This window comes from Carassius auratus, chromosome 45, assembly GCF_003368295.1.
Source record: "Carassius auratus strain Wakin chromosome 45, ASM336829v1, whole genome shotgun sequence".
Taxonomy (NCBI): Eukaryota; Metazoa; Chordata; class Actinopteri; order Cypriniformes; family Cyprinidae; genus Carassius; species Carassius auratus.
In genome coordinates, this window is record NC_039287.1 from 11260424 (window position 1) to 11284039 (window position 23616).

The 23616-nt window shown below is 36.2% G+C and overlaps 1 protein-coding gene across 1 annotated transcript; it reads left to right on the forward strand.

The window, feature by feature from the left end:
- Positions 1-5802: 5802 nt before the first annotated feature.
- dsg2.2 (desmoglein 2, tandem duplicate 2) lies at positions 5803-16227 on the forward strand. Its single transcript, XM_026232672.1, has 14 exons — positions 5803-5856; positions 7580-7702; positions 8237-8392; positions 9440-9581; positions 9714-9883; positions 9989-10123; positions 11231-11416; positions 11566-12017; positions 12238-12380; positions 12642-12863; positions 13072-13311; positions 13442-13563; positions 13675-13962; positions 14174-16227. Exons 1-14 carry the CDS (start codon positions 5803-5805, stop codon positions 15686-15688), a joined length of 3948 nt encoding a protein of 1315 aa, XP_026088457.1. The 3' UTR covers positions 15689-16227.
- The last annotated feature ends 7389 nt before the right edge of the window (positions 16228-23616 follow it).

Consider the following 23616-nt stretch of genomic DNA (forward strand, 5'->3'; position numbering starts at 1 on the left):
GAAAAAAAAAATAGATATATATTTTTTACATTTAAGAATAAAGTAGCTAATGCACATTCTGTTTGTTTAGTTCATTGGAATTTAATTCTTAATACAAAAAAAAAAAATATATATATATATATATATATATATATATATATATATATATATATATATATATATATATATATATATATATATATATATATATATATATATAACATTACAGTTGTGGTGCAGGTATTTTCCTATTCACAGCTCTGGTTTGGTTTTAAAAAGAATATATGTGTTTGTTTGTTTTTTTAGATGTTTGTTGAATGGTTGGGCAGTGGTTTGCAACTTTCCCAGAAATTGACTTATTAGCTGCATGGTGGGAAAGAGTTTTACTGGTTTTGAAAGATACACTTTTTTTTTTTTCAGGGGTCAATATATTGTAAAACAGCTTAAGGCTGTTTAGAACTTACTTTTTTAATGCTGATTTTGTAAATGTTTCATATGTTTCACTATAGAACAGAATTCCAAAAGTCAATAAAAAGTCATTTTAATGTCATCTGGTGTAAACCTGTGTCTGTCTGTGGGCAAGTGTCAACAAAAACTGTAATCTAAAAATGGTAATTCAAGGGAGGCCAGTCATTCCTCTAGCTTAATTAAGAGAAACTGGTGAAAATTCATAAAACACATTAGAGGTGAAACAAGTAATGGGGGCTCATATGAAACAGGTACCAAATATTATAAATTTTCTGCACAAAGAAATTCAGCAAATCTTCACATGTAATGGTGTACAAAACAGGACTTGTAGTAATAGTATTTAGCATCAAATTAACAGTATGAATAGAATTTTAGAATTACTACGGTGCCTTGAATGTATAACAGAAAAATATTTTCTCTTAGCTGTTTTAACTGCATTCTCAAAAATAATTGAGAAAAGAGTAAAACCCTGAGAAAAGAACTATATGAGGGATCCTTTGCCTTCATCCAGTAGTAAGAATTACGTTTTCAAGGATAGTCTTTTTAACCATTGTAACTATACAGTGTAATTGTTTTTTCCAGTTTCCAATAAAATGGTGCTTTTTCTTTTTTTTACAATAATGCCTCATTTTACACAGTTTTGTGAAAGTTTTCTGTTAGGATGTAGGCTTTTGGGTTCACTAGTTCAAGACTATATAATTACATTTCCCCATAAGAGTCTAGAGAATTGTGGTTTTATTGAGCTCGAGCAAAAAAACCTAGGACTAATTCACAAAAGTAGGTTTTATATTTAATCTGAATTATAACAATTTGATTGACAGCATTTATCCTTGAAGAAAAGTTGTTCAGAATTTTTTTTATTTATATTTTTTATTTATTTTTCGCAATTTGAGGTTATTTACCATAGAAGTATTGTGTTTTGAAGCCTTTTTAACTGTTAGTGCCACTAATGAAAACGTCTTGGTTAACTATGGTAACACTCGTTCCCTGACGGAGGGAATGGAGACGCCACGTCTGTGACCGGCGCAAAATGGGATAGCGCTTGGATAGACCAATCTACTTCGAGTGTAAACTAAACAAAGCAATGCACATTGGCACGCAACTATTGCATCCAGCGGCGCTGATCACATCGTGAGTATAAGAAGGCAGCAGGTGCAATGCATACCAGGTTTTCGCTGAGGAGCCGACCCGGAGACTTGGCAGCTCAGCCGCGGTACAGCAACCATGGCAATGGGACGCGTCGTCTCCGTTCCCTACTTCACCATATGTAATCGAGACGTTCCCTTTCAGTTGGTCACCAACGCAAAATGGGATCTACCAAAGCGCCATGGGTGCTGCCCCTTCCAGTGCGCTGTGCGAGCTGTCTGCACCCCTATTAGGTATAGGCCGGGGCTCGGAACAAGTAGTTACACTCACCATTGTCAAAGCACTACCTCACTGGGTGAGACTGGATAACACTGGGACAACTGACCCATTCCGCTTGGAACAGGGAGCTGCGGAAGCCCCATCCTTCCTGAAGGAGGTCCCGGGGGCAAATACACATATAGCATCCGTTTAGGAGTATATGGATAATTTTAAGGTGATTAAAACCCTCTTGGGAAGGCAGAAGTCTGCCAGGGAAACACAGCCTCTAAGCCTATACTGTGGACTATACACATACGAGTACCGCTTAGGTCATAATATGGAACCCAGCCTTCCATGGTTGTCACGGATTCATCATGAAGACCTGCAGCCTGACATTCCACCACATCCAGCTGCCTAGGGTGAAGGAGGATCTCAACAGGGTCTACAGTATGGACACTCTGGAGCAGTTTAAGCAAGCCAACACTAACTGGGGCCTCTCAGTGCCACTACCCGTTTGAGGTGAGAACAGAGGAGGATACCGGCTTTACATGAAGTCTATAGAACCTAGCGAACGTGTTAGGGGAGTTGCCCAACCCGCATCTCTACAAATATCTTTCAGCGAGGTGCCACGAGCCAGCGCCCAGAAGGATGCAACACTTCTAGTTGAGTGAGCTCGCAACCTGAACGTGCAAGGCACACCCTGAGCAATTACCTGAGTTCATTACCAAAATGCTCTTTCTGCCGAGGCCCACAGGAGAATTGGCCGCTTGCAACATGACAGGGGTAGTGCAGCCTGAAGTGTGCAATCCACTTGACACTGGAACGACCGCTGCTGAAGCGACATCTCGCCAACACACGAAGCTTCCGAGAGCGTGCTAAACTCGTAGTTCACAGCAGACACAGTTGAGCAGTGTCGGAGCCGAGCGAAAAGCTGGTTTGCATTGCACCTGCTGCATTCTTATACTCACGCAGTGATCAGGGGCAGCTGGATGCAATATTTGCATGCCAATGTGCATTGTCTCATTTAGTTTACACTCGAAGTAGATTGGTCTATCGAAGCGATATCCTATTTTATGTCGGTCACCGACATGGCGTTGAGAGTGACCGACTGAAAGGGAACTTTGCATACTTGTTTAGTAATATTTTTTGCATGTGCTCACTGAGTTTTGTGATGTTTTGAGTTTTCCCTTTGGGTATATTTGGCTTTTTTATTCAGATTTTTTTTCTAAATGACCCTATTATAGATACCCAAAGGGGTAAAATTGTTATTTATTTTTTTGTTTGTTTGTTTGATAATTGTTGATCTAAAACGTCCAGAGAATTGTACTGCAGTGGGATTATTTTAAACATTATTGAGAGTATTTAATGAAACTCATTAGCACTAACTAGTGGTAAATTTGTTTCAAAATTCTCACAGACCTTTAGGGCCATGAGACGAACATGCCCACTAAGCTTTGTTCTGATCAGCCTACGTTAACCTTGTCTAATAGGTGCTCAAACGTATTTTTTTTTTCATTTGAACTCCTACATAATGGTTCGGAGTTTGACAACGATTTCTCTTTCCATTCAAAAGTTATAGCCATTTTAGTAAAAGTTTCCCTGCCCCTTTTGAACGTTTGACTGTGAATTGAAATTTCAATTATTTTATTGTTATTATTTTTATTATTTTATTATTATTGATATTCCCTCTATAGAGAATCTTTCTACACCAGTTTGGTTCCGATCAAGTGAAAAACCTAGGACTAGTTCGCAAAAGTAGGTTTTTCCCAAAAAATCCAAAACACCAAAAAAATTTGCCAGGGTGACAATCGAATCCGAGGCATGTGATTTGTCCATCATGAGCCAAGCATGTCAATGACAAAAGGCACTTGAGCCTGCAACTGTACTTTTGATTGCTTTAGTGCCCCCATTAGGCCGATTGGGGTCTTGGGGTTTTGGTGACGTTGTAAGTCTTTATGACTTACAATTTGGTTTTACATAGAGATTACTGATCCTAGGCCATTCTAACATTAGGTGTATTTCCATTATAGATTTGCGCAAAACTTTGGCACTTTTTGGACCTGATATTTTATAAATATCAATAAAAAAGTACTGCGGAATGATGACATTTCCGTTAACCAATGTTATCCAACTAAAATCTAACCTTTTGCCTCTCGCGATAAGTCATGGCAACTAATTTTTAGGCGTATTCATGTTTCTTTACAGAAGCAGCACATAGAGCCACTTCAGAAACATGCGTGGCGCAGCTGGAATAAACTCAAGCATTGACTACAGTGGCATTTCCATTAGGCATATTTTCAATTCATAATTTTAATTTGTGCAATTTGAAGGGCAATGAAAACGCACCTAAATACACGTTTAAACCATTTATAAACTTAGAATTCGGAGAGAAAAAGTCAGAATTGTGAATTAGGTTACACTTTATTTCGATAGTCCACTTTAGACATTCTACTGACTATAAGTAACTACATGTCAACTACATATCAACTAAATCTCAGAAATTTGCAACTACATGTCTACTTACTCTCAGAGTAGACTGTTAGGTTAGGTTTAGGGTTAGTGTTAAGGGTAGGTTTAGGCTTAGTATAAGTTGACAATAAGTTGACAAAGAAAATGTTAGAAGATATTAAGCAGACAGTTTACTAATACTCTATTAACTGCTAGTTGACATGTAGTTGCAAAGTTACTAACTGCTAGTAGAATGTCTAAAGTGGACTATCAAAATAAAGTGTCACCGTGAATGACAAACTTGACAAATGACAAAATGGCTCAATAGTGCAAAAAAGGTAATTCTAATCTTTTTACAATTGTATTTCATGATGGAAATATAAAAAATATGTAAACATAAATGAACAATTCTGGGAGAAAATGTAGACTTATTATATAGACTTGCATACATATATTACTCGAGTAATGAGCAGTGGATATGTTTATTACATTACATTACATTACATTTAGCAGACACTTTTATCCAAAGCGACTCACAAATAAGGATAACGGAAGCAATCAAAATCAACTAGAGAGCCATGATTATTTTAGTGCTGTAAACAAGCAGTTAGTAAATGACTAGAGTTCAAATTTAAAAGGGACAATTATTTGTATTATTTTTTAAGAATAGAATGCTAGAGTTAGATGTTAAAATGACACTTTAGGGGGTGGCCTTCATAATTTTAGCAACTTCAGTAAAAGTGGTTGAAAACAAATGGCTTTGATGACTAAATAAATACAAATCAAATGCATTTCCATAACTTAATAGAAAACTGCTTTGCAGGTTGAAACCTATGTAAGTTATGCAAGCTATTCATATCAAGGACAGACATCTACTAAAGAAAATGTGTCATGACTCTTCTAAAAGACTTTTAAAAAGAAAGTATGTAGGGTGTCTTCTTCAGAAATCATTGACATATATGTGATGCACTCTTCACAATAGGTTAATGAAAAACCAATTAAATTTGATCAGGTTCATCAGATGGTTTCTTTGCATAGCTGCCCTGCAGCTGTTACCAGGAAATAATATGTTGTTGTATGTTAATGGTTTATTCCTTAGAACTTTAATGGGAACTCATTTACAACTCATAGGGTAAATAACTTTTAAGAAGACCCAAACTTCTAAACAATAATTATTACAATAATGAGTAGCTTTTTTCAATAAAGTTGAATTATTCAGTAATTAATTTGCTAATTATGAATGTAAAATAATTGTAAATGTAAAATTATTATTAATAAAACATATCATTTAAAAGAACAGTTTTTTATAAAATGTTGCTTTTCAAAGGTTTATTTCCCTATAGGCTGAAACAGAGCTCAAGTAATTTGATATTGCTCAACCCACACACATAAATGCAGGGTGAAAACGGCACGTGATGATGTTTTATTTTTTATTTTTTTGGGGGGGCGGACCAAAAGATGCTTTAGTCTTATATATGTGTGGTGCCATAAACAGTGTCAGGTTGATAGGCTCTGTCACTACCAACACTCCCACTGACAGATTTGTTTCATTTCTTCTAGAAGATGTTCCCTCGCTCTTCGCTGGTTCCAGCCTTGTTGCTGTTTCTCACAGTGCAGGTGAGTTGAAAACAATGTGGATGTATCATATAAATGTGGATGTATCATATAAATGCTCTTTTGGAGAAATTGGTTCATTTGAGTGTTGTGGAAGGGTGATAAATGCAATGTGAAAATACTGTATACCTCGATGAAAATCATTGTCGTGATCAGTATTTTTGTCTGCTGTTCAAAAAAAAAAAAAAAAAAAAAAAAAAAAATATATATATATATATATATATATATATATATATATATATATATATAAACTTCAAAATATTATCAAAATGAGATTACCTGAATTGTAAAAGTGTCAGTAATTAAGTAACGAGAAATGCTGTTGTAACATTATCAAATATTGTATAGTAACACTTTATAAGGTTCCCATTGCTATCATTAGTTTACTACAGTAGTTAACATAGAATTAGGAAGCATTTGTTAATCTTAGTTTTAATTATATAATGGTAATATTAGTCTATTTAATGGACCTGAGCTAACATAAACTAACAATTTTAGTTGGAACAAAATTATATGTTTTATCAAATAACCTAAAGATTGCTGTGATAAATGTATTGATCATTCATAATACATTCAAAATCTCCATATGATTTTCACATCCCGGGTCTTTTTGGACCTGAAGAAACATTGCTTAGTTAAATATAATTAATCTTATTTAAACTTAATCGATAAAATTAATCATAACTTAATTGTTTTCAACTAAAACAATATTATTTGTTATCACCAAATGTTCATTAATGAATGGATGTGAAATATAAGTAAACCAATTATGTTTTAAAAGACAATGCATGCAACTGTATTGCAAAATATTATTTTTATCTCAAAATTTAAATATAATGAAAATGTATAATATTAAAATGTTGGGCAATTTTGCCTTTATTACAATATGGGACAGTATAGACAGACAGAAGCGAAGTGGTGGACAGAGGATCGAGGACGGGATCGCGAAAAGTCCTTGAGTTGGGACAGACTCAGGTGTGGCCTATTTATTTTTAGATTTTAAAAAACATAGATATTTTTATATAAATATACTCTGCATAGGGCGCAACAGTACATTTGATTGTCGTCAAGCTGTATACTCAATTACATCTGAGGCAAAATTACATTTACATACTCAATTACATTTTTACAAGGCTTTTTACAGTTTCATTTATTTTGAAGGGCAAACTTATTTTACACAAGTATCGTGACTAAATGTTTTCCTCTTAAACAAAAAAAGTCATTTTTATTGGAGTACACTTTATTTTTATTTATTTATTTGAGTCTATGGCCAGAATGAATGATTTTTAATAAACTTGACTCAAGTGTGAATCATACTATGCCAAACAGATGCTACTGAAACCATTTTAGATGTTTCCAGTGAAACATCTTACTTTATGTGTCCTACGGAGTCACATAATCAAGAGAATAAGGAAAATGTAATTAAATGAGCAAGCTTCTGAAGTTAGTAAACAGCTGAGGTGGAGCCTTCCCCGAGGCGGAGTTCTTCAGTCTGAATTATGATGTTGTGGTGTGATGGTTTCACAATGCTGCTCAAACATTAAAACAGGTCATTGGCTTTGTGACGTGACATATGATTCACTCTACTAAATATGTGTGTCTTTTGTCTCTCATTGGAATGCACAACCACCTATCACTGTTAAAAACATAATTAGAGCACCAGGCCATAAATCATAACAAATGGAATGAAATTATATGTTATTTATAGTTATTATTTTTTAACCAGATCCTGAGCACTGGAGACTGCTGGACCGGTTCACTGAAGCAGCGTCATAAAAGGGAATGGGTCGTCCCTGCCAAAAGGTTTACAGAAAATGTAGACTACAGTGATTCACCCTATTTCAGCAAGGTAGTAGAATAAAACATATTGTAGATACAGCGATTCATGTACGGCACATTAAAATGCTGGCTTGCTTCAATAATAACGTTTAAAAACGTTAAAAGTTACACAGCCAGCTCTTTCCTCAAACAGGGTACAAACGAAGGTTATCACTCATGAGGGATTGGGTTTAGGGTCAGATTTACTTTACTATCCCAAAATTTAAGACTATAGTAATATCTCTTTTTAATACCATACGGTGTGTAACAATCTGAAGTAATTTGACATTTTTGTAATGAGGGAAATCATGTGGTAACAGGACTGTTTGTAAGACACAGATAAACATCATAATGTTGGTCTTAAACATCAGTTAATTCCTAGTAATATGAATTTAATATAATTTCAACACGTCAGACTATTGTATGATTTTTTATATTAATTGTGATTTTAAATTAAATTTTCTAAAAAAGAAAAAGAAAAAGAAAAGAAGAAAGGAAAGGAAAGTTGCCTTGTGCTCTTGTCTTTGATGACAGCAGTCTGACCATGCAATGTTACATTTCTCAGATACGATCTGACCTTGATGAGATCTCGACACTGCGCTACACAGTAAGAGGCCCAGGAGTCAACCAGCCACCTGTTGGTTACTTCATACTAGATGAGAAAAAAGGATGGGTTCGCATCACACAGCCTCTGGATCGCGAGGAGAGACAACACTACACCGTGAGGATGATAAACACACAGATTTAAGATGAAGTATTGAAGTATATGTGTTAGGCCTACTGGGACTAGTTGTCACAAGAGATATATATCTGTAAATTGTAAGGTTTTGAGGAAAAAAAAAAAAATTACACAAGTGCAAAAATTAAATAAATAAATTCTCTAGAGAGCACTGTTTAAAAAAATTACGTAAAATGTTAACTTGAAAAGTGACTTAGATATTTGAGTTAGTTAAAACTAAAATTTACGGCAGCACAAACACTTAAAAAAACTAAACAAAAATGGAAGCTTTAGCCTAAGTTCTGCCAGGAAGACTCAATCACTTCGTCACTAATTACCTTCATCATTATCCAATCACGTCTTTATACTCCTGTATAAAAGATCGTACTTACACATGTTTGAGTTCGCAGATGCCAACGCGACAACAACCTCCACCCTCCCCACCACCACCAGGATGGTCCTGTCCTTACCTTCCAGGGGGGGTCTGCTGCGCCCCTGCCTTCGTCTTCAGGCAGGAAATGCAGATTCGCTACCATCGGATTACGAACCATGGACGGGGCCTTCCGCCAAAGAAATTTATAATTGTGCTCGCTGAGCTGTCAATAAATGTATGCTTCGTACATTCCTCTATCTCCCGAGTCTTTCTGGTAGAACTAAAACTAGATTGAAAATTTGAACTTAATTTAGCAAAAGCATTTTCTTAAATGCAATGTTAGTTTAGAAGCGCCAACTGCCATGTGTGTCTCAAATGGAATGTAATCAATCTATTAATTAATAATTCAATCAATCAATCAACCAATCAACGAATAAATCAATAAATCAATTAATCAATCAATTAATCAATCATTCAGTCGATCAATCAATCACAGTATTTGTTGGCCAAAACATTTAAACTTTGGTATTTTATTTAAATTGTATAATTATTGCTGCTTAAACTAAAAACGTTATACTAGTCTGTATAATGGCATACAATTGTGACTACTGCCGTCCCATACCAGTACATTGCTTACAAACTTGTTTGTTAACTTAAAACTCTCTTTGGTCTCGTAGCTTATTGCCACTGCATGGTATCCTAACAACACCATAGCTGAAGATAATATTAAAATAAACATTATTGTGGAGGACCAGAATGATAACCCACCTGTTTTCAACAAGCCAGAACGAGTCAGCATATATGAGGGGAGACCAAAAGGTGAGCCTGCCACTTTCAGTTTTTTTGTTGTTGTCAAAAATTGCTTGAGTTTCTGAAATTAGAGACGATCAATCCTTCACCCTAAAGATCTAGTGGATAGATTTGTGTTTGTAATAGCTGTGTCATTTCTAGGTACCTTTGTAACACAAGTTGTGGCCAAAGATAAAGATGAGCCAAACACTCTTCACACTAAGATAGCGTACAGCTTGATCAAGCAAGAGCCAAACAATGGCGCACTTTTCTTTGCTGTTAACAAAGACAATGGAGAAATCTCTGTAAACGGCCCAACTATTGATAGAGAGGTATTTGTTACCAGTTATACTGATGTTTGTATTTGTGTTTGAATGTCGATAGCTTCAAATGTTATCACCAAACTGTCTGGTTCAAGTTTCCATTCTCTTCAACAGGAACATAGTTCTTTTATTCTTACGGTGCAAGCTGCTGACATGTATGGAAGCCCTGGAGGAAATTCTGCTACAACTACTGTATTTATAGACATCCTGGATGTCAATGACAATATTCCTACTTTGGAGAAGGATGAGGTGACTATGTGCATTGGCTAATGTAACTTCAATAGTTAGTCTTTTTTTTTAATTCCTTTGTGAAAAATTATTGTGTTTGCCTGTATTCGTTGTAAACTTGTAGCACACATTTTAAAAGACTGCATTTAATATAATATTAATGAAAAGTGTATTTAAAGAAAGCAGACTTTCACACAATAAAAATTTGATTGTGCTTATTTCAAATGAAAAGTTTTACTTTAAAGTACATTTTTAATTAAATGGGGTCATATGATGTTGCTAAAAAGAACGTTTTTTGGTGTATTTGATGTAATGCAATGTGTTTATGTGGTTTAAGGTAAATATATATATATATATATATATATATATATATATATATATATATATATATATATATATATATATATATTCCACATACTATACATTTTTGTTGCTCCTCTATGCCCCCGATTTTTACAAAGCTCATCGTTGTGAAAACCGAGGTGTGCTCTGATTGGCCAGCTATCCAGTGCGTTGTGATTGGCCGAATACCTCAAGCGTGTGACAGAAATGTTACGCCCCTTAACATACTGTGATGGCGTGTCCTGGTGTGACGAGACAAAAACAATAAATCCCATTATAAACGAGGCATTTGTTTCATCCAGTGGGGACGTAATTACAGATTATAACTTATACTGTCTTTTTACACGTTGCATTGAAATATGAAAACTTACAGGCTGTGAGTCAAAAGCGCCAGACTTTCCTTATAATTGACATGTGGGGGCATGTTTAAATGAGCTGTTTTAGGGGGGCATGGACAAGTCTTAACTTTTACAAAGAATATCTCTTTGGATTTGAGACTCTTCTTTATGCACCAAGAGCTTGTAAACACTCCAAAGAGAAAGGGAAAACTTAAATCACAACATTTAACTACTAAATGCTAAATATCATGTAAATTACTCCATTATAATAACATGCAGTAACAGTGCCTCCAAGTTCACACTTAAGTATATTATTTTAAAGTATATTTAAGTACTTTTTAAAAGTATGCTTAATAAAACGTGTACTTCTTTTTCTCAAGAATATTCAATTCTCAATTACTTACTGCTGTATAAGAGAAACTGTGTGTACATTGTTTTGGTTTCATAGTTTACAGCAATTATTGATGAGAATGAGGCCCCTGTTGAAGTTTTGAGGATCCAAGCTCTGGATAATGATGAAGAAAACACAGACAATTGGTTGGCTGAGTTTGACATAGTCTCAGGGAACGAGGATGGACGTTTCTCTATTACAACTGATCAGAAGACAAATATGGGTGTTTTGCGCCTGAACAAGGTCAGTGCTTATTTTGTAAACAGTTCTAAGAAGTTTGTGTGATGGAAGCAAGGATATAAGGGCTGAAATGTAATATGGCTGTGTGTTTACATATTTGTTACAAGGTTTGTTTTTTTGAGAAACCAATTGCACCTTGCTCTCTCCTCTAGCCTGTTGACTTTGAGACAGCATCTGATATGAACCTGAAACTAGTTGTTGCAAACAAAGCTCATCCAGGAGCACCTCTAGCTTCTGGAGCAGGTGGTGGAGATGGAGCTGGAGCTGGAGCAGGTGGTGGAGGTGGAGGCGGAGGCGGAGCAGGTGGTGGAGGTGGAGGCGGAGCAGGTGGTGGAGGTGGAGGCGGAGCAGGTGGTGGAGGTGGAGCTGGAGCAAGTGGTGGAGGTGGAGGTGGAGCTTCTGGAGCAGGTTTTGGAGGAAGTGTTCTCAAGCAAAAGACATACTCAGTGAAAATCGGTGTCAAAAACAAACCAGAAGGCCCAAAGTTCAAGCCAAGGACCAAGCCTATATCTGTATCTGAAAACACCAAAAATTATTTTCCAAGAGTAATTGACACCTACGTTGCTATAGAAGAAGACACAGGCAAAACAGCAGAAAAAGTCAAGTAAGTGTTCTGCAAGCATTTATTTGCTCGAATATATGCAGTACATAACTCAAGCCAAGCATATTAAACATGTTTAGGAGCATTCTCGCAATATTTGATTGAATACTATAGGCCTATTCGAGGTTTCGGAAACTTCATGTTATAAACCTCAAACCTTCAAATTACTAAACCAAATGTAGAATTTAAAATTGCAATAGCATAATTGTCCATGTCTGTTTAGATATGCAAAGGCATATGACCCAGACAACTGGATTTCTATTGACACGGACACGGCTGAGATAAAACTGAACAAGGTACCAGATCGGGAGTCTCCGTTTGTGGTAAATGGGACTTACTATGCCAAGATCCTCTGCATTACAGATGGTTAGTATGAATAGTCAGTCAGAACATTACATTGGGATGTTTGGACACACCTACTCTTTTAATAACCATTACTAATATTAGCATATATAATTTAGACAAACAGTCTAAATAAACAAGTTTAGACTGTTTAATTTCTTCAAACTTAATAATGTGCATCCTGGGATGCGGTTTAAACAGTAGATAAGGAGTCAGACATGTCAAACAGTAGAACATGATTTAAGATGTTAACTGTGGCATGCTTTTCGTTTGTTATAATTTTAGAACTGCACTCTCAGACATCTACAGGGACTATAGCTTTGCAGGTGGAGGACCTGAATGATAACTGCCCCAAACTCCTTAATAATGTGCGGACTGTCTGCAGTGATACCAGTGTAGTCAATGTCACAGCAGAAGATCAAGATTCAGATCCCAACGGAGCTCCACTGGAGTTCAGTTTGATAGAAGAGAAGACAAGGGGCAAATGGAACCTGCAGAGAATAAACGGTAATACCAAACAGATAATAATAGGATTGATTTCCAAGGGTCTGAATGTTAAACAATTCCTGATGGAAGCATTGTTTGGTTATTTACAATAAACTGAAGCAATCACATCACATATAAAGTAGATAATCATCATTCTTGTTCAATTTTGAGTAGAAAGTGACATCTTTGTGACATCTAGATAGTCTCTCACTGTTTCTCACCTCTTCAGATGTAAGTGTTTCGCTGCTCGCTGAAGATCAGTTATGGCCTGGTTTTTATGAAGTCACCATGGAAATCAGAGACAAGCAAGGACTCGCCTGTCCTGATGAGCAAGTCCTCCGTTTAGAGGTTTGCACTTGCTCTGAAGGATTGTTTTGTGCTTCAAAAGTGGCTGCATTACACACTACATCAGCCAGTATTGGAGCAACAGGAATTGGTTTCCTGCTTCTAGGATTCCTCTGCATAATCTGTGAGCATGAGTTTACTTTACTGTGATCTACCACTGTATTATAAATGTATTATTGGTGGTAACATTGTAAAACAGACATTTTTTTTTTTAAAGTGTGTTTTTTTTTTTTTTTTCTGTCTCTATTTTTTAGTGGCGCTAGTGGCCGTTATAAAATGTGAATGTGGGAATGCTGGAAAACATTTTACTGACATGCCATTTGATACCAAGCAACATCTTATGTACTATAGCACAGAGGAAAAAGGAATAGACAGGGTAAAGAAAATCCCTTTGTGATCTTCCACAGCTCATATTTATATTCTAAGAGAACAAGTGAAATTGTAAAGCACTTCTGTCATGCGATAACTGATTCTGTTTCTCTTGCAGGATGTTTCTCTGATGAGCATCCCACCAAAACTCTACAGTGAGGGGGGCAATGCAATTAAATTACCCAAAGACAGTTTACAAATGGTTAAAGCTAACTCTTATTACCCACTGGATGAAATTCAGGGCCCCAGGTCAAACCAGACTGCACATAACAGTGCTAAAATGGTAGGAAAGATGCAGGAGAGTTCATTTGGAGGCTTTTACAGTGATATGGGCATGGAAAACTCTGTCAGGAGGCAAGAAGGAAAAGTCTTGCATGATGCATTCTTAAAAGAATACTTTGCGCAAGTATGTGATTTTTAAAAAAAATTGTATTGATTTGTTTTTATAGAAATAGTTCACAAAAAAATACAAATACAAATTTGCGGAAAATGTTGCAATATGTTATTCGCTCACCACTCCTTAGTGAATGGGTGCCATCAGAGTTTTTGGGTGGACTATCCAATTAACACTGAATGAAATTACATGTAGGATGATATTCCTCATTCTTCTGTTGCAGAAATCCAGGTATGTATTGGAGGATGATTCTCAGATAAAAGGACTGAAGCTCTATGATTATGAGGGTGAAGGATCTGTTACCAGTTCCATTGAGAACTGCAGCTTCATCGAGTCTAATGATGATCTGGAGTTCTTGAACAACCTGGGTTTAAAGTTCAGGACCTTGGCTGAGGTTTGTGGATTCAGACAGACCGACCCAAATGATATTGTTAATACTGTTGAGACAACACCAAACGAAGCTGCATCTTCCAGTAACATGACCAACATCATCCAACACAGTCTTGAGGAGATACCTGTTAAATCACCACTTGTCCAACCAAGTCCCGAGGAGATACCTGTTAAACCACAACTTCTCAAACCTGCACCTAGTCAGGGGATTGTCCTACAGGAGCCTATGTACTATGGGTTCAACCAACCAATGTCAAGAAATGTTGTGCTATCAGAGGATGGGTTTGGGCAAGGTGTGTACATAATTAATGGAACTCCAGAAGCTGAGAGAATTATGACTCAAGGTAAAGGCTATGCACTTGCACATTTAGGTAGTGGACAACAAGCTGTTCTAGGAAACAACATCATTGGTAATTCCGTCTTGTACTCACAAACTGGACCTCAAAGTCCAATGATGATTACCGAAGGATTATTTGATATGAATCAGTCTGTAATCCAGAACTTTTCACCAACTCAAAACCTTGTAATGATGCCACAGCAACAACTAGATGGAATTGGTTCACTGCAGATGGTAAGAGTATCAGGAGAGAATGGGCAGGGTAGAGTAACTCTTATGGATGGCTCAGTCAATGGAGGTAAAGTATTCATTGATCCCTCCATGAGCCCTCAACAATTTTACCCAGTAAGTTCTCAAGAATTGGGTGGATCAGTACATATGAACCAAAGAGTAGTTGATGGCTCCCTTTACAGTGCACAGAATGATGGACAAGGGACAGTAACAGTTGGACAATGTCCTGTCAATGGAGGTAATGTAATGATAGGAAGCTCAGGAACTCAAAACCTAGTAATAATGCCTCAAATTGCACCTGGTCAGGTAAACAACCAGCTATTAGAAGGTGGTCCTTACCCGAATGCTTCAAACATGATATCAAAAGAGGGTTCAGAGGGTAGACTACTGGTAGGTGGTCATTCTATTCTAGAGGGTCCTGTTAGTGATGGCAATTTATTGGTTGCAAGCCCAGGTCAGTTTCCTGTGTCTATGAGCACAGGAGCTCCACATTTTGGGAGACTGGCTCAAGTTACAAATTGTCACTTGCCAAGTGTTCAGAACATTGTATCAGGAGAAGGTGGACAAAGTAGATCATTGGTTAGTGGTTCCACTATTCTAGAGGGTCCAAGTCAGCTTCCACTTGCCATGAGTCCAGGAATAATTAGTCATTTTGAACTGCCTCAGGTAGCAAACAGACAGTTGTTCCGTTCTAAAGTGTCCAGAGTTCTGACATCGATGGCTATGATGCCAAAATCCAAAGGACTTGCAACAAATGGGCAGGCGAATGTTGAGCAGTGATCTAGTTTTTGGTCTAGTGGCATTCAGGATGGGATTGCTCGCAGAGAAGCACAGAAATTATTTCAAGCATCAGATGAATTAGAAGTTCTCAATATTAAAATGACAGCAATAAGTGAGTATGAGCATTTTTGAAAATTGTTGATTTTTTTTCAGTAACTACTTGGTCTGGGTGGTCTGAACCTATTTAAAGGCCAATAATGTTAAACATGTTGCCTTTTGTTTTACATCTTAAATCTACAGATAAGATTTCAACTAAAAAGTTTTATTGGGCAATTAATATATTGATTAACAATACATAATTTAACACTTTAAAATCATATCTTTAACTAAAATTGATATGGTATACTGGTATAAACAGTAGGGAGGCATCACAGTTATGTCCTGTGGAATTCATACCACATATCCTACTATATTTCATATTTCTTTCAGTATTTTAAAATGTGATTTCTCTTGGGATTTTTGTCATGGAACGTATTTTTCTGAAGCTATGACTTCTGTGATAAAATCTGTTAATGTTAGGATGTTTGTAAGATTCTGTATTTTTGAACTGTGTTGTCTTGTGTATGGTAATAACATTTTTTTTTTCCAGTAGTGTCAAAAAAATACATGTGGTGTTTTACTCTTTTAGCCATTTCATGAACAATATTTTGTGTTGAGCAAAAAATAAAGTTGTAATGACTAAAGAGCAGTCTGTGAAATTTTATTTAACCCAGGTAATTTAAAGATAAATAATTTGATGTTTTTTTCTTCATGTTTGCTTGATAAAGCAGACATTTTCTTAATCATCTGTTTGGCTAGAGTGATTTACTTATTTAATTATTGTTTTTAGGTTTTTTTTTTTTTTTTTTTTTTTTTTTTTTTTTTTTTTGTGATTCACACCATCTAGTGGTATGAAACTGTTTTGATGTTTTTACTAAACTGTTCAGGTTTTTCCTTTTGGTTTATTTTTTAGCTAGGGGCAGACTGCATTTCAGTAAGAGGTGTAGCACATGAACCTATAGCAAAAGTGAAGTCTCAAAGTTCTTTAAAGTGTTGCCAGTCTGTTTGGAGGAGCCAAAAACATGCTACCTACACTAAAACTAAAAGTGTATAATTGTTTCTGCATAATGTAACAACATTGACAAACCAAGTGTCATTTGTTTAAATGAAATATAACTTGTAAAGCTAAATATTTCACAAAAAGAGAATTGTCTGGTTTCACATGATAAAACAATGCTCAATACAAAATTATTGTGACACTTTCAAAGTGACTTTCAAACATTTGTGAATATGTTCAACTATGGTAACTCTAATTGGACACGTGTGAATTTAAGGAGAACTGACTTCATGCAGCCCCTGTATATCACCTTGCTTAAAAGTAATAGCAAAAATTAGTCTGGAAATATACATTTGATTGATATTTTGGTTGATGTAGTTTTCATGTTTATACACTTACACAATTACACATAGAGCTGCCACAGTTACTATATCTCGAATTTTACAGTTAAAATGTTGCATTAGCTTCCGTTATATAAAAATAAATTGGAAAATGTGAATTTAGTGCTTATTTCAAACAAATTGTGACTAAAAGTGCAGGGTGAAGACAGAGGTGGTAGGGGGCTCTTCCACAGTAGAAAACTCTCACGCCTGAGTGTGCACAAGAGAAAGTGCTCTGTCAGATGCCCCACCCAAAAAGTGATCAGTAACCTGCCCCCCATTTCCAATCTTCTACACAAGAACGTCTCTGGTCACCAGGTCACAACTGAGAGAGACAGTGGACGGGACAAGATACGAGAAACAAGGACTGTCCACTTACATCTGACCTACAGCTGGTTTGGTTTGGACGAATATGTTTGGTCCTGCTGCTGTGCAGGATCATGGTAAGTCACACCAAACCAACAGGTGTTTTGGGTTTCTTTCACACATATGCAATGATTACAGTTGATAATAAAGGTGATCATTTATTATTAACATACCATGCATACTTTGCACAATCGGTGTTTCTGATTACATTACCTACTAAAAAAAATAAAATAAAAAATGTTTTCTTCACCAGAAACACAGAAAAGATAAGGGGAAAAAAACTTGAATGTGATATTATACAGTGATGAATGATTTGTTCTGATTAGTTCAGTTTGATCTGATCATGTTGTGTTCTAAATTTACTACATTCTAATAATTGCTGTGGCCTTTTGTTATCTTATCCACTTCCAGGCAGAGCTATCTATCACTTATCACTCACAGCCAAAAATGAAAATTAAGCAATAAATTACTCACCCTGAAGTCATCATAGGTGTATATGTTTCTTCTTTCAGACGAATTCAGTTTGAGATATTATTTATTTATTTTATTTTATTTTTTATATTTCAAGCTGTCTGATGCAACTAAGTGGGTGTTGCACTCCATCGGTCTATGCGAAAAAGCTCAACAAAGGCCTCCTGTAGAGAATCGATGCGTTTTTGTACGTGAAATATGAACTGTCATTCCCCTAGAGCTGTTTCTGTTTTGCAACAATAAGCACAAGCTAGATTAAAGTGATTATTACATTTTGAATTTGGATATTTTTCTTATAAAAAACACACCGATTCGCTACAGGAGTTCATTTTTTTCACCACCCGGAGCCATGTGAGAAACACTTTTTTTTTAATGGATGCACTTTTTATTAAACTTCTCATGGACTGATGGAGTACAACACACGCCGAGTTGAATCAAACAGCTTAAAAGATCAATGACCATTTTTTTTTAATAACTCTGACTGGATTCGTATGAAAGAAGTCTTATACACCTAGGATGACTTCAAGGTAATTTATGGGCTAATTTGCATTTTTGGGTGAACTTTACTATGAAAAATGCCTGTGGGCAGCATTGTTCCAAGTTTAAACCTGCACTCCTTGCAACAGCATTACTGTCACCTCAAGTGACAAGTTCAAGTTAGTAATAAGTAATAACTAAATTTAGATTTAAATTCATAGCATAAATGGTCTGCATTACCTGTTGTTTTCAGGCAAGAAGACCAGTTTTACTTTTTAAATTCTGTTTATTTCTATGCATAGGCCCCAATATATTTCAAATGAAACTGAAGAACGAACTGATATGACGTCATTTCGAACAAAATATATGAAGAACAGATCTCAAAAATCTTCACAGGAATTGTATAAGATTTAATATACATTTAGAGGTAGATATTCTATGTCTTTACTTTGAAGACAAACAATTTTTATTAAAAACTATTTTTTTGATAAAAGGTGATTAATACTGTATATGTGGTCAACAAAGTAATGTCATGGATACACTTTTCTAATGTCCTGAAAAAATCTAATTCTTTAGGCATCAAGAGCCACCAGCAGGAAACGAGAGTGGATTATTTCACTAACAAGACTTTATGAGAATACTGACTACACAAAAGAGGAGTATGTGGCAGAAGTAAGCATGTTTTAGTTTCAGTTTCAGATCATACCTTGAGGCACGTTATATATATATATATATATATATATATATATATATATATATATATATACTGTACATAACCCAAAGCCATGCTTTGCATATGGCTGCACTGTGTGGTCCCGAACAAAATGCTTGGAGTGTGTAAAGTGGTAGTGCATAACCAGTGTGTAAAATCTTTTTTTTTTTTCAAAACATGGCCAATATAATCATCACAGATACACAATTCCAGTTGGAAAGATGTAAGCTTTCCTGCAAAAATAATTCAAAACATAACAACAATAAAGTAGTAAATTATGTCACAGCTTTCGATGAGGATGCTGACCCAAATGGCGTACCTTACCAGTTTGTACTGACAGAAGAGGAGAGTGTGGGGAAATGTGAAATGGTGCCTATAAACAGTAAAGACGAAGTGGGTTTATTCAATTAAAACATACAACTAATATTCAAATGCAATTTATATGTTTTACTAAAGTGCAGTTCTCTCTTGTATTAGAAACAACATTTAGCTTTAATGCACTGGATGCTTTGTGGCCAGGCATGTACAAACTGACACTGAACGTCTCCAAAGCCTTCTTTACCACCTCACAAAACTGAGCAAGTAGTCAAATTGGTTGAAACCAGTTTCAAAGCCGAGAGCTCCGTCAGCACTAACACTAACCAAAACCATCCCACCTCCACAATAAGTACAGCAAAGCTCTGTTACCAAAGTTGAGATGGTTAATAAATCAGCCACGCTTCCAATTGCCAAAGCAGGCCAGATGCTTTTTGTGCAACAACAGTCTCTATTCTACCTGGTGGAGCAGCAAATTCCAAACACGGTTTTGTTGAGAGTAAAACTCAGGGTTTGTATGTAATAAATGAGGACCCTGGGACTGAAGGTTTGATACTTCAAGGTGCAAACGTTTCATAGGCGTCTCTAAGCCGAGGACAACAAGCAATGTATCTGATTAACGAAGCCCCTGTAGATGATATTCAGCTAATCTGCAAACGACAAGACAGGAACATGAGGGTGTGATGGGATTTAGCCCTCATCGGTCTCATCTCCCACTGGATCCCCTTGAAGTATACAGCTGATACCGATGCAAAAGGTGACTGGCACACCACAAATCTTGCTTGCTGATGTTCCAACACTGAGCAAACAAAAGAAAAAGAAGACTCCATCTAAAATGCTGAGTACTAAAGAAATCTACCCTAAAATAAAAAATAAAGTGGCATCTAAATAGATCCAAGAAGAGAAGCCTCAAAGACGGGAGAAAATTAAGCCCCTGTCAAGAGAAAAAAAAGATGGATGGATTCTTAAAAAAAAAACTTAATGACCTTTTTGAACTTTTGAACAGTATACAGATTTACTCTTACTGAACATGAGAAGCACAATGCATTTCTACAAGAGTGGCTGTTGCTGTCTTTGATAAAATTATATATATATATATATCTGAACAGATAAGATCATAGACTTGGATCACAAGATGTTTAACCTCGAAGCAAAAACCTGCTTTTCTCTTGGAGAATATAAAGAAAGAGAAGGGCATACAAAAGAAGAACAACATTGTGAAGCACAGCTTGAGAATCCAGCTGCCTTTTCTTTAGATGAAGTTATTATTTCTCAATAAACGTCCTCGGTAACAGATCATCTCTTGCTCTCTTCATTCAGTCAGAGAGAAATAAGTGTCTATGCAGAAACCATCTGGACCATTTTGGCCTTGAGGTTCATTGGCATTCACATGGACAGACGTGAAAAGTAAAGAACACACTATGTATGTGAGCTAAATATTATAGATGAATATGGCCAGTGGGAAGAAACGATAAGCATAAAAAAAGTAACAAAAGTAACTTTTTGGAAACTTGAAATAATTACAATAATAATACTACTATATATAACGTGTGTCAAAAAATATCACGTTTCTTTTTTAATTTTCAGAAAGTATTTTTGTACTCACTGACAAATCTATTTTCTTGTTTAATTACATACTGACCATTTTGGTGGTTATCCAGTGGTGATTTATTCTGCCTTAATGGAAACCTTCAATTGTGGGTATTTTTGACAATAATAATAAAGTCCTTTTAAGCTCTAGCTCTGCAGAATTTTGTTTTTCATTTGTTACAGTGAGTCATGTGTTGTCAGCTTGACAGTTTCATCCTGTTGTATCCTTAGAGGAATATGACGACCTCAGAATATGAATAGCTTGTCTGGCTCATACTTGTCCAGTCCTTCCTGATAAACAATTAGATCAGATAAGTTTGAACAGGATCAGAGTAAACTGTCAAATGAGCTCTTATAATAGTGATTCACAACATCCATTTTGAATGGGGCAAAGCGTGGGAATTGGACTTCTTGTAATAGTTTTACTTGTAATAGTTTTAAACTACATAATTGACAAAGTCTTCTGTTTGCGGAAAAGGTTCAGCTTCTCGTTCTCATTCTTCAGGTCATACCCTGCGGCAAGATGACTCATGATGAAAGCTAGTTGTAAATTTACGACTACATTAGAAAACTGCTGGATAGGCAGGTTTCAGCAAGTAACGGAAAAGAGAATTTTGTTGTTGTTGTTGTTGTTTTAAGAGTACCCGATGTACTACAGTGATCTGTCATGGCACATTCTAGTCCCACAAAACAGTATTTATTGTTTTAATTACTTAACAACAATTGAATAAGTTTGCCTGCTCTTTCTTGGCTGTCGGTGCGTTGTCAGATTCCTCTTTGCGCCGCAATGTATTTTTCACTGCGTGAGAACATGGTGTGTGGTGTGAGAGCGACATGGCTTCTTGGAGTATTTTCAAGTATTATTATTCAAGTATTATTCAAGTATTTTCTTGTTACACTTTGGGCCCCTTAGTTGTTTAAATGCCACAGCCTACCTGAGTATTGTTGCTGACCACGTCCATCCCTATATGACTACAGTGTAGTCATAAAAATCTTCTGATGGCTCAAATCAAAGCTCAGATCATCTCAGACTGGTTTCGTGAACATGACAATGAGTTCACTGTCCTCAAATGGCCTCCACAGTCACCGAATCTCAATACAATAGAGCAGCTTTGGGAGGTGGTGGAAAGGAGATTCGCATCATGGAGGTGCAGCTGACAAATATGCAGCAACTGCCTGATGCAATCATGTCAATATGGACCAGAGTCTCTGAGGAATCTTTCCAACACCTTGTTGAATCTATTCCACAAAGAATTAAGGCAGTGTTAGAGATCTTTTTTTGCTTTAGTTAATTGTATAATAAATGAAAAGAAAACAGACAGAATAGAAAAATATCAGAAAGCAAGTTAGGTTTTTTTTTTCTTTAAAGAATAGAATTAGAATAGTGAGTGCTAAAGTTAAAGAGGGTCGAATAAAGATGGAAGAGATGTGTTTTTAGTCGATTCTTGAAGATGGCAAAGGACTCGGATTGAGTTGGGGAGGCCATTCCACCAGGAGGGAACATTTAATTTAAGTAAAAGTGACTTTGTGCTTATTTGGGATGGCACAATCAAGCGACGTTCACTTGCAGAATGCAAGCTTCTGAGGGCACATAAGTCTGAAGTAACAAATTTAGGTAAATGGGTGCAGAGCCAGTGCTGGTTTTGTAGGCAAACATCAATGCCTTGAATTTTATGCGAGCAGCTATTGGTAGCCAGTGCAAATTGATAAACAGAGGTGTGACGTGTATTCTTTTTGGCTCATTAATAATGAATCTTGCTGCTGCCTTCTGGAGTAATTGTAAAGGTTTGATAGAACTGAACCAGACAGACAGAACAAGAGCTTGAACAAGGAGTTGTGCAGCATGATCTTCTTGATATTGAATAAATGAAATCTGCAGGACCAGACAGTTTTAGCAATGTGGTCTGAGAAAGTCAGCTGATCATCAATCATAACTCCAAGGTTTCTGGCTGTTTCTGAAGGAGTAATGGTCGATGTGACTAACTGGATGGTGAAATTAATAATATTTTTTATTTATTTATTTTATTTTATTTTTTGCGTTGCTGTGCCAAAATAATGTAAATTGTTTTGAAGAATGAAACCATAATAAGACCGTATGACTTCAGTATGATCCAACCATGTGCCTGTTATGATTTTGATAAGAATCTATTCCCAAGTAAAAGAATAATGCTGTTCTCTGCTAAGGGATTCATTTACAGCAATACAGCTAGTGCATGAAAATATGTGAGAAACAAGCACGTACCTGCCTCTCAGGGGATAACTGTGCACTTTTCTTTGAACTGTCAGTAATGGCTCAGACCCTTCAAATTTGTGCTGCCCAGAAATATTTCCTTAGTGAGCCTGAGCTAAGGTCCTCAGAAAGTAAACAAGCATTGAATCAGATCTCACACGGAGTGGAGAATCTTTTAGGAGTTAACGTTTATGAAATGCACAAATTCCAAGGACAGGAGGGCTGTTGAACAGATACGGGCAAATGCCCTTGATTGTTTCCAATGGATAACAATCATATACCCAATTGTATGAAGTTACTGATTGCCCTGTTTATTTACTGTGTCAACAGGACACCACAGATACCCCTCGA

Coding starts and splice junctions, on each gene's coding strand:
- dsg2.2 (XM_026232672.1), top strand. CDS start 5,803: ATGTTCCCTCGCTCTTCGCTGGTTCCAGCCTTGTTGCTGTTTCTCACA. Junction 7,703..8,236: donor ATTCACCCTATTTCAGCAAG/GTAGTAGAATAA, acceptor TACATTTCTCAG/ATACGATCTGACCTTGATGA. Junction 10,124..11,230: donor CTACTTTGGAGAAGGATGAG/GTGACTATGTGC, acceptor TTGGTTTCATAG/TTTACAGCAATTATTGATGA.